Raw genomic sequence first — 12979 nt, forward strand, 5'->3', positions numbered from 1 at the left:
TTTACAAATCAAAAAGAGAATTATGGAAAAACTGGATTTTTGCTTTTATGCTAAAATCACCACATTTTGATCATCATCGAAAGAATAAATACTGGTATACAAATAATGAACATAACCTTAGGGTAACTGTAAATGCTATGTTCACAAAGATTCGATTTTTGAAGCTAAAATTACTATTTTAGGATTATTACCTTGATCTGTTACTGATTTCAAGTTTAGTAAATACAATTAGATATATTGTTCTCGAAAAAGTTTTTTAAAAACCAAAGAGTGTGTTCAGTTGTGAATCAAGCATTTAACAGTTTATTCTTCTGCAGGATTATTAATGAGAACTTTGCTCTGTTACTGATTTTGAGTTTAGTAGATACAATTAATTGTATTGATCTAAGAAAAAAGTTTATTTCCAATTGGTCTAACGCCAATTCGTCCAATTACCAACTTGTCTATTTTCATTTGGTCTACCGTCACTTCATCCACTATTCACAGGATGTAACTGCCATTTCACCTAATAACTAGTTGGTCCAGTAACCAATTAGTCCATATACCATTTGGTTTAATTGGACTAAGTGTTGATTTGGCGAAATGAATGAAAAAAATGAGCATAAGGCCAATTGGTTGTGAGACAAAACTGTTATAAATGAGCTGGTGATTAGAAAAGGTGATTATTGGACCAAATGGTTATTGGACTAAATGTTGTTAGACAAAATGTTGATGGACGGAATGGCATAGTACTAGATAAAGGTAGACCATGTGACGAGTGGATGAGTTGGCAATAGATGAATTGACAACTTACCATTCTTGCCTTTTTCACAAGCTATTTAATAGCTCTCTCATTTAATCACAAAAGCTTCATAAACTACTTTATAGTTTTAATAGACTTTCAAAGGTTTTGTGAGGATTTCTCAGTTTTATCTTATAGGTTTCATATGTGCTTACTATTTACACAAAGTGAATTATATGAATAGATTTCATGTACTACCAGGAAGTGGATTCCTTAGTTTTGATGTTGATATTATTAATTAAATTATCAACAAAGAGTCGAAAGCGTTATGAATCAATGGGAGAATTCATGTCACCGTGAAGAGGAAGCATTGTTGATTGGCCATAATAGGATCATAAGAGATGTTTTACAAGCATTGTGATTGGTTCAGATGCTTCACATGTATTCAATTTTGTTTTTCATGCAATGCACTACCATGCAAACACAGCGTGCAATGGCAAGTTGACACCGGATGCTCGGCTTTTATTTCATTTCATATATTTGATTCAACCATTTTCAAAAACAAGATAAATATACAATATCATTCAAAGAACAATACGGGTACATCAGAACAATACAGAGTAAAAAATGGTTAGGGAGTCCAAAGAAGCAAAGCTTGTAGTTAGGGCTCCCCATACATAACAAAGTTACAGCTCGAGTTGATTATTAAGAACAAATATCATAAATATGTAAAATTATGTAGTCATGTAGTCATCAAATCGAAACCACAGGTCTGCACCATATAGTGCTTGAAAGCGCTATATCAACATTAAAACCAAGAACTCTATAAATAAATTTCACTTCCATAGTTTGAAACCGGAGACAAGTATGTGAAACCCCTGAATGTCTATCAAATCTAAAGCATGGTTTATCAAAATTTCACAGTTTACAAAACCTGGTGAATAACTTGAAACTGAGAAATATTTAATTACTACAGGAATGGCTTGATAAACTGAACATTCTGTAAGAATGCTGGTAAAAACGATGATTTAAAAAAATGTTCTTTTCCATTTCAGATGAAAAATATTTGCATCTACCCAGCTAAATATATGTAATGAAATAGAAAATCAAGATTGCCAAAAAAAAAACATAAAAGACATTAAAATTCGCTTAAAAAACTAAAATCTAGAAAAGAATCTTTTCAAAAAGAGTAACTACAGAGTACCGAAAAGATGATGTAGCAATAAAACTTTTGAGCATTTCAGCATTTTTTTTACCATATTTTGTTAGAGCATGATAAAACCACTCCACTACACAAATTTGGTGGGAATTGGTCCACAGGGGCCTGAGATATGACCTCATGAATACATAATTAGCCCCACTGAAGTCAGTGTATTATTGGCCTGGTTCTAAATGTAAGGCCAATAATACATTGACTTCAATGGGGCTAATTATTTATTCATGAGGTCATATTTTTGGGGACATGGACAATTCTTGACAAATTTGGGTTGTGGGGGTTTTCATCATGCTCTACTGAAAAATGGTATCAAAAATGCAGATATGCAAAAAGTGAAAATTTATGATGTCACACTTCTATTCTCTATTCATCTACCTTATGTAAACTTATGGGCCAGAATTCACAAAGGTGGTTTTTAAAACCCACGGTTGAGTCGACAGTTTATGCAGATTTCCTATATAAATTTCGCTTAATGTAGCACGTATAAGGCGCGTGTATGAAAAATGTCCAATCCTGATGCATGCTTTTTTCACAGTGCGCCAAATTGATGCCTGTTGCCGTGGTTATTAACACTATTTTATTCATGAGTCCACTGTTTTTATTCATGAGTCCACTCTTCAAACAGTGGACTCATGAATCAAAAAGCATATCTAACCATGGTAACAGGCGTCAATTTGGCGCAATGTTACCAAAGAGTGCATCGGAATTGAACATGTTTTATACACGAGCCCGATACACCGGGCTTGTGTATAATTAAGTGTAATTTACAAATTAAGCGTAATTTACACAGGATATCTGCAAAAACCATGGACTCAACCGTGGGTTTTCAAAACCACCTTTGTCAATTCGGGCCATGAAGTTAGATATGAAGTTTACCTAAACATATGATTCTAGCATTTTTTTCTTAACTGCTGAAAGGTATAAATGGATTGTACATGGTGTGTAAGACTCATAACTAAGGGATCTTTAGCTGGTTCAGGTGGTCCTGAACGCACAAGATAAATTATCATGAATTTAGGATATTTTCGAGCTGTGAACATGTTCTTGTAATTCACAGGATATTTGTGATTGAGATGCTTTGAAAGCATTATAACAACATTATCGAACAAACTGGGCCCTGTCTTGAAAAGCGTTACGATTGATATGATCAGTTGCAACTATGGACGGCCAGCAACGTCAACATCCATTAGGCATATTTTCTAGCTATGATGTATATTCATGCATTCATTGTGTTCATGAAAATTCACTGCACTTCTCTTTGCATACAAAGGGCATTGTGCAGATTTCCTGTAGAAACAAGGCAAAAGCGATTTTGTGTCTCGCCCACTTATGAAAATAACCAGAAATATCGTGATTTGCAAGGGCACGCAACAGAATTGTATCGAAACTTCATTGTGAAATGACTGGTGTGACATAACGCTTGTCATAAAAGCCTTGCACGTAAACCTTAATGCTGACCTGAAAATAACCTTTGACCTTACCACGTGACCTCCAACTGCAGCATAAGATGCACGTTTCCTAAGTCCATCTACCATCCAAGTTTTTGGTTGAAAAGTGACTTACGGTTGCGGAGTTAGGTGTCATGAGAGAGTCTTTCGTGTAAACTTTAACTTTGACCTGAAAATAACCTTTGACCTTACCATGTGACCTCCGACTGCAGCATAACATGCAGGTCCCCAAGTCCATCTACCATCCAAGTTTGGTTGAAAAGCGACTTACGGTTGCAGTCGAGAGTCTTGCATGTAAACTTTAACGTTGACCTAAAAATGACCTTTGACCTTACCATGTGACCTCCGACTGCAGCATAACATGCAGGTCCCCCAAGTCCATCTACCATCCAAGTTTGGTTGAAAAGCGACTTACGGTTGTGGAGTTATGTGTCATTAGATTTGTGACGGACGGACGACATTTGGATCCCTAAGTCTCGCCTTCACCTCTGGTGGGCGAGACAAAAATTATGACACTGATGGATTTCCATAGAGGTATGCTTCTTGATTGGATCAATCGTAACTCTTTGTAAGATGGGGCCCAGATGATACATTGACAATAAAGTGCCTGATGGTATATATTTTTTTAAACATTTCTTTTAATGGTATCTGCATAGATGTCTCAAAAACTTAAATGCTGGGAAATTTCATAAAATATTATTTTTGTACATCTGACCCCCATTTTTACCATTAAAAAAAAATCATTTCATAAACTACTATAAACATAAAGCCATAAAAATTCAAGAGTGTTACACCTTTCCATGGAAAGCGAAAAGGAGAGGTGAATTATTTTCAGGAAGATCCAGCCTACAGGGCATTGGAAGTACATACTTTATAATTTATTGCCTATGAAAAAGAGAAAAGTGATGATTTTATTCCATTCCCTCTTATGATTATCAATATGTGGAAAAGGCATATATACCTACCTTTGGTTACAAACGCACAGAATACAGGAGCTAGGAGTAGATTAAGAGTGTTTAATAATCTATTCCAGTTATGTTTTGGTTCATTGTAGTCCACCACTGGAACAGTTGCCTTTAAACATAATAGCATTGGGCACTGAAAGATGCAAAATAAAATAGCAAAGCAAAATTCTATAATGGTATGAATTCAACAACACATGCATGTACATTATAATTAAATCTCTGCCTTTTTTATGCTGCTCAGTACATATTGCAGTAATGTGCACATGCATACTTGTACATAACTGTCATGGGACGTACACTTTCTATAACAAAATAATATCTTAATATTACAATTTTATCAGAGTGACGCATAAAAGTCAAGATATGAGATCAAAGATATGAGAAGAGTGTTTTGATACATGCATAATGCAGTTTGACTTCATGCCTAATATCAAAGCTAGTTTATTGATTTGTTCAAATGTCATGCACAGCATACTCTTCAAACATTTCTTCATTCTTTACAACTTCAAACTACATGTACTTGCCAAAGATTTGATTCAAATGATTAAGATCCAATTATTAATTACAGGTTAGTTTACAATACAGTTATTAGACTTCCAAGATATGAAAATTATGTTTCTACCAATTTAAATATTAATAATAGAAGGTATGAATGTAATAATATCAAAATGAGAAAATTCAAGTTCCAATAGTGTGATAATTAACTCATAAAATATTGCTTCTATTAGTGTATTTTTTTAAACACCATGCAGTACCCCCATGCAAATACACAATGTTGTACTATATATGAGGCTATAATAACAAGAAGAAAAATAAGACCAATCATATAACATAAATATTCATGAACTTATTTAGATTAATGTAAAAGTCTGAACATTATAATTTTTTCAATATAGCTCTTTACATCGTCTAATGATATGCAAATAATATTCTTATTTAAGCTATAGGATTGCAGGGGTATCGTTATTTGAAGGAAAAAAAATCATTGGTTGGAAGACTCCAATCCTCAAGTATAAATGCTCAATCTTCTTGTTTTCTCTTATAAAAGGCAAGGGTAAAGGGCATTATCTTAATTACCGAAAGATCATAATCTGCTATGAAATGTTAACCATACCTTAAGCAGTGCCCATAGCTTTGAGTACCATGCAAGTTCTGACCATTCCTTTATATCTACAGGACACAGACCAATAAAGAACTCCTTTACTTGACCAGGAGGTGGTGCATCACCGCTCAGGAGGGAGCGAGACTCTATAACAATGAAGAGATTAATAAAAACAAAACGAATATAGTAAAATATTGTATAAACACAAAATAAATATTGAATAAAAAGCAGGAAGCCATATTTAGAAAAAGTGTATTTCTTACCACGAATTTCATAAAAATGGAAAATCTGAGCCCCTGTATGTCGTTGGTGAAAGTTCACAAATGTGAATTGTGCTGAGATTAATTTCCCTCATTCCAATCTTCGTAAAGTATTATGACTGTTATATCACCTTTCATTTATTGATTATTGGAAATATATATGTTTTTTTCATACCAGGTGTAAATTATACAAAAACCTATCAATTGATTGTACAGTTTATTGACTCTTTGGGAATAATATATGGTTGTTTTTTTGTAATAACGGGGGGGGGGGGGGGGCATAAAGCTGTTCGTAAGTTAAGAGCAACTTTAAGAACAACTGAACAACTTTCTTACAGGCTAAACAATCGCCCGTGAACATTTTGGTGTATACCATTTACCATAAGGATCACCAGTTGTTCTGAAAAGGTCGCTCTTAACTTACGAACAGCTTTATGAAACACCCGCCAAGGCCCAAGCACAAAGCACAGGCCTAACATGTTGATCAATGTCAGGCAATATAAGTTGAAATGAGTTTGGGTCACTCAACCAACTTTGCCAACCATGAACATAAAACAGACTGTCGTAGGTAATAACAACTTGCACTTACCATCATCATCATTACTATTCTCATTGTTGGTTTGATGAGGTTGTGGTGTAATGCTCCGAACTACATCAGCATCCACTCCTAACATACTAGCTACTGCTAATCTCTCTGTTGCACTAAGCCCCCCAGTGACTGTAAACAAATGATCACATTCAGTATGACATCACTGAGTTTGAATTTTCTTAATTCTCACAGACACCTCTTCTGGTGAAGTTGTCATTTGGTATAAAGGTGTCTTCTGGGGGACTCTACTCTGGAAATATTTTATGTGAAAAATCATCCCAGGGTGGGGGGGGGGAGTTGCCATTGGTGGTGGAAGGGGGGTGTCCCATGGTATTAAAAGTCCCACAGGAGACAGAAAACCAAATGTTTTATTCAAACAGAAATCATATCTCAAAATGATTTCAAAGGTGTCTGGAGCTAATGTTAAATTTTAGTCAATTTCATGAATAAACACATTCATAAAATTGACTAAAATCTAAAATAAATGTAGAAGCAATATAAAAATAAATATAAGTAAATAAATAAATAAACAAATTGAAAATAAAGAAAGATAGAAAGAGGGGGAATAAAAGAGAAATGAACATACAGAAAGAATAGAAGGGCAGGAAAGAAATAAAAGAAAAATACAAATGATTAATATTCAGGAAAGTTTAACAAAAATTGTATGAAAATTGCAATCAACTCCCAACAATGTAACAAATACAAGAAGGAAATGTTTCACAGTAGGATATATGAACAAGAATCAAAACTGGAGACACCTATATTTTCATTTCCATCTACATAAAGGAAAATTATCTGATATGATCACTTTATATAATACTACAAACACTACATGCAGGAAATAATGGGATACATGTAAAACACAAGTAGAAATGTTATTAAACATTATGATTGAATAAATTGAATTTGAAACATTAGGGTATGACTCAACTTCTAAGTAAATACAGAAAAAAAAACAAATGATAGGTTTGATAAAAGGTTGAAAGACTAATAATGGAGTAATCATGATTTAAAGAACGACATAATCCTCATTTGACTTTGTTGCTGTGCCGATTAAAAAATTCAACAAGTAACATAAAAAATCATCCAATATCAGTGATATCAGAGAATAAGAAAAATTAACATGGTGACACCTTTTCAAAACTTATTTCTGTCTTTCTTATCTAACTAAAATTTCTACTAATATCACTCAATTTCTCTGATTTTTTTTTCATTTTTCTTTCAATAAAGTTTTGTATCTACAGGGGTTCTTTTTTACACAAAAAGTAAAAATTGATTAAAAATTATTGATCCGCCTATGATCACATATTAAGTAAATGTTGCTTGATGGTGGTCATGCAATCAAAGATAAATGATAAATCAATCACATCTTTTCAGTGCTTTAAAACAATGGTGCTGTGTTAATAGTGAAATAAGTCATGCATAACATCAAAATTCATTTAAAATGGCATGAACCACTTTACATGTTCTAACTTTCTGTTTGTTATCAGTTTTGTAACACTTAGCTTCACGAAAGAAAGCATTAACATTGCTGTGCACTAATTGGTTCAAATATTCTGTAGTGCGAAGCTGAAAATGTGCAAATTCATCTCAAACTCATTTTCAATTGATCTAGGGAAACAATTTTGGGAATCACTGAAGTAAATATTATGTGATGTATTGATATATGTTGCATCGAATTTCAAATGAAAAAAAAAATCTTAAGCTTTATAAATGCAAAAGCCCAAATCATGCTATCAAATCAATGTTTCTTGACATAATTTTGATACACAAGTCTGAATTTCAAAGTTTATATACCCAAAATGGGCATAATCCTTTCATCGATTCATTAATCATAAGTACCATTTTGATTTTGAATCTAAAAATATGCAGAAAGATCAAATTCAATGTACTATCAAACAAATATCTTTAGACATTTTGTTAGATCAATGTCTCTGGACATCATTTTGGTACACTACAATTGTTAAGGCCCAAAATCCACGCCCCATTCAATCTAATCATTGTTTGCAGACATTTCTAAAACCGAAGCTTATTATTCATAGAATAGACAAAATAGAGATATCAAATCATTGTTTTCAGTGTCACTTTTAGGCACAATTCTTGTTAGGAAGTAAATGACTAGGGTGATACAAACCTCTTCGGGGCACGGCACCAATAATGGGTATGACGTCATCATCGTGACTGTTGATACTAGGTACATGGGAGGAATTTATGCTTGGAGTGAAACTAGGATAGTGAAGTGAAGAATTGATGCTTGGATGAAAGTCAGTACAAGGATCTACAAGGAGGTGTCAAAATAACAGTTAATGAACATAAATGAGATAACTCAGGATGAAAATAATATGACTGGAACATAAAGAGTAGAATTGGACAAACAAAACACTAAAAAAATTAATCACAAAAATAAGACATTTTAAAATTTTGCATTACTGGAAATTTGGTGAAACAGTTCTATGTATGTCTCCATAAACGTGCAATGAACAAGCTAACAATGATATCTTCCAACTCCCTCTTTTGCATTTTATATTATTAAACTATTGTCCTCCAAATATATAAAATAGTATCATTATGTTCAATGTTTAGAATCATCATTGATGAAAATAATTTTGTTGTAAGGGCTTCTGTATTACAAGCATGCATAAAATACGACATAACCATAACTTCATGTAATAAAATAAGAAAAAAGGAAACAGGAACATGACATCATCAGTCTATCTATTACATACTTATGAGGACAGGATTATACCTATGTTCACAGAGTATTTTCTAAACTTTCCTCTTAAATAATTAGATCAATTTGTTGTCAAAGTTTAAAGAAAATTTCAACCTTTTACTAATTCAATTTTACTCTATTAAAAAAAAAGAGAAGAGAAATAAGAAGAAAGTTTTGGGATGGTCCATAAAACTGTCTATAAGCTATGCATGATTATGTGCATGATGAAATGATGCTTCTTAATTTTGATCCTAAAGGTGACATACAATCTTTATAAATTATGATTATAAAAGTTAACAAGGATTTTAATGTTGAGATTATTATTCATCAAATTTTGATTATTATTACTGGAAATTAAGACCAACTTCAAATGAATACCAAGGAAGATATAGTGTTTGCCACTGAGCACTTGACAAATTCAAATCAAACTTATGAACAGATATATGAAATATCCAAAATAAAACATGATAGAAAATGGTCCTAAGTCAAGTTTAACTTGATACTGGTAAAGATTTATAATCAATAAAGTTATTACAAGTTTCAGTTTTTAACATATTCTAACATATTGATAATTTATTAATCATACTTATTAATCATACACTATTAAATTTTTCACATCTTGCACAGAATTTTTTTGAAGAAATGTGCAATATTAGAACCACTTTCCATCACTGCTATTGGGGGATAGTTTGTCTACATAAGGCAAAAATTTAAAACAACATAAACAAAAAAATTGGTGAGGAACTGAAGGGGAAGTGAGAATGAGCATGATTTGACAGGCTAGGCAGTCTATTGCATGCAAACACATAAGAAACTGGATCTTGATATAATATACAAAATGATAAAAATCCTTGAAATCTTCATGCATGCAAGTTAGGGGATGTGAACAGTAGAACACGGAGTGTAAATTTTCATCCAACATTTAACTAAACATTTACTTCAGTTCAGTTCAATTTACTCATTTTCTCCTTTGCCTGCTTCATATTCCTTCTGTCAACAACTTCTCCCCTTCCTTTCTCCATCCTAAATCTGACACCCCTTCAATTTTAATTCTTCATTTAATTCCTTTATTTAACACTCTCTCTATCCCCTCCATCTACATGTATTTGTCCCTCCCTCCTCCTTTTGCTCAGATTCCATTCTTCACCCCTTTCCTTTTCTCTTCCCCCCTCTCTCTCACTCACTCACTCACTCACACACACTTTTTTTTAAATACTGTTTTTATTCTGATTTCATGAACAAAAAGTTACATAACATTTCGATTTAACATTTCAAATCACATATAATACTTTACATTTCATATTTTCACTTTTTTTCACTAATTTAATATAATCATGAATCACATACATATATCTTAAAAGAAAACAATGAAATCACCCACACAAACGCACACCCACAGCACACCACTGTCAAGAAGATCTGCTCACACTCATCATAAATAGATCATGTTTATAAGTACAAAACAATTCGATGAACAATTTTGAATATAACAAGGTCACGGGAGAAGCATTACATATATTGAAAGTAAATAAAGACTTACAAACTTAACCTTACAAACTTACACACCCCCCACACACCCACACACTTTCTCTCTCTCTCTCTCTCTCCCTCTCTCTAAACCTCTCATGTCTTGACTCTGAGATACCATACCTCCAGGCCCTGGGAGATCTTGCTGAATGCCGTTGGTGTATGTTTCTTCCGTCTGCTCTTGCTCCCGTTTCCTGCGTTTCTGGTTCTGGTATATCTTGCGTCCCACAAACACTACAATCACATACACAACGTATAGCAATATGTAACCTATAGCAATGAAGAAAAAAACAAAGACAAAAAACACATAGTCAATATATCATCCATAAAGGCCTGGTCACACCACCCGAGCGTTGTTGGAGCGGTTGTGGAGCGGTAGGGAGAGGGTCGAATTTCGCTCACAAAATTGGGGAAAAAAAACAAAAAAAAAAACAATCGAAATCGAAAAAAATGATGAACGGTAGCGAGCGTTGCGGTGATGATTTTTTCACTCCGCTCCAAGACCGCTCCAACAACGCTCAGTGGTGTGACCAGGCCTTTAAATATGAATCATCACACTGTAATGACTAGAGTAAAGGGGCCTTACTGCATTCATGAATCATAACATCCTATCTGAGGGACTGAGCGGATTTTCCACCTCAATGTAATATAGATTGCACATTATATGGGAAGAAAAAAAAATACCCAAGAAAATCACGGATTATCTCTTGGCAGTACTAGGAATAGGATGATCAGAAACAGCTGTGACAGACATCAATTTCAAGTTTTCAAGGGACTCACCAACTGCCTCCAGGAGCACAATACTGCCCTTGTAGAGGATATAGAAGGTCCAAAATGCTGCTACCAAGTAGAAGATAGAATCCCTCAGGAAAGGCCGCTCAACCATCTTAAACGGTCTTGTCACAGCAATGGATCCAGCCACCACCGTTGTCACAAATATACCAGCTCCTGATACATGAAAATACAATACAATACAAATATGAAATAATGAGATGGGAATTAATATATATCAGAGAGGAGGGCAAATCTCTAATGAAAACAAATATATTCCATAATTATATTTATATGTTAAAGACAGGTGATGTGATGCAACCCTCTTCCTCTTCTTATTCTCATTATCATTACTCTATCATCATCATTTTCATTCATATGAGTATCATTCTCATTATTATGATCAATGTCTTCATCATTACAATTATTTCTAGGCATAATTGTGTTGGTTTCAGATAGAATGATTTTCCATAAAATCCTAACTAAAAATATATGACCAATGAATTAATAATAATTAAAAAAAAAAACAGATAAGACATGAAACCTACCAAATAAAGCACCAATTGCCAGTCCAGCCTCACCATCCCTTGCATTAGTTATTGCTGCTATAGCACTAAAGATATCAGGAGCTCCGTTACCAAATGCTAGAAGAGTTACTCCGTATGGATAATAGGGGTTAAGGATCATGTTCATTGGGAATTGAAAGTGAATTTGAAGCTACTTTCAACACCTAAATTGATTCAATCGTGAATAAGATGTACAGTAAAACATCTGCAAGAACAAAACTAATAATAACTTCTAAGCATGATTTTAATTGATATCAATACCATTTAAAATATGCGCTAACACAATACCCCCCTGGCCCCCTGCAATTATTAAAAAAATAAAAATAGGATTCAGACCTCTAAATAGTAAGCACAATAATAAATTAATTAATTGACTAATTTAAAATAATTTCCAGCTCTCTACTTCTCCAACTTCCCGTCTATTAGAGCAGGAGCCAGGAGGGGTCAGCATAGCTGAAAAGGTAGACAATTTTCATGATTATGACATGATTTCCTGTATCACACAATGCAATGAATGGGGCGTCTGCCGTGTCCTAAGTGGTGGATGTGGCCGTGGGGGCCCTTAAAAGAGGGCCAAAAAATGAGCTAGCTCAGCTGGAAAGGTAACCACCTGAAACCAACAGGAAAATATTCGGCATAGTTCACTTGTACATGAATGACACTTAACTGACACTTTAAGTGGTGGGGCACCCCCGGCAGACGCCCCCAATTGGGGGCCCCAAATTGAGCTAGATCAGCTGGAAAGGTAACCACTTAAAACCAACAGGAAAATGTTCGGCATAGTTCACTTGTACATGAATGACACTTAACTGACACTTTAAGTGGTGGGGCACCCTCGGCAGACGCCCCAAAACCCAGCCCCCTCCCAAATTTAGCTAGATCAGCTGGCAAGGTAACCACCTGAAACCAACAGGAAAATGTTCGGAACAATTCACTTGTACATGAATGACACTTAACTGACACTTGAAGTGGTGGGGCACCCCCGGCAGACGCCCCCAATTGGGGGCCCCAAAATGGGCTAGATCAGCTGGAAAGGTAACCACTTGAAACCAACAGGAAAATGTTCGGCATAGTTCACTTGTACATGAATGACACTTAACT

At 34.3% G+C, this 12979-nt stretch overlaps 1 protein-coding gene across 2 annotated transcripts in view; it reads right to left on the minus strand.

The window, feature by feature from the left end:
* LOC121408766 (mitochondrial sodium/calcium exchanger protein-like) overlaps positions 1–12979 on the minus strand; it is a 49046-nt gene that overhangs the window by 10322 nt on the left and 25745 nt on the right. The window contains exons 5-11 of one of the 2 annotated variants that reach the window (XM_041600396.1): positions 11861–11972; positions 11322–11489; positions 10665–10811; positions 8436–8579; positions 6302–6430; positions 5465–5598; positions 4351–4483 (exon numbers count right to left, since the gene is read on the minus strand). In XM_041600396.1, the coding sequence (XP_041456330.1) occupies positions 4351–4483; positions 5465–5598; positions 6302–6430; positions 8436–8579; positions 10665–10811; positions 11322–11489; positions 11861–11972 (967 nt within the window). The remainder of the gene's footprint in view (positions 1–4350; positions 4484–5464; positions 5599–6301; positions 6431–8435; positions 8580–10664; positions 10812–11321; positions 11490–11860; positions 11973–12979) is intronic. The other variant, XM_041600397.1, reaches the window with a different exon arrangement.

Source organism: Lytechinus variegatus, chromosome 2 (assembly GCF_018143015.1).
Source record: "Lytechinus variegatus isolate NC3 chromosome 2, Lvar_3.0, whole genome shotgun sequence".
Lineage (NCBI taxonomy): Eukaryota > Metazoa > Echinodermata > Echinoidea > Temnopleuroida > Toxopneustidae > Lytechinus > Lytechinus variegatus.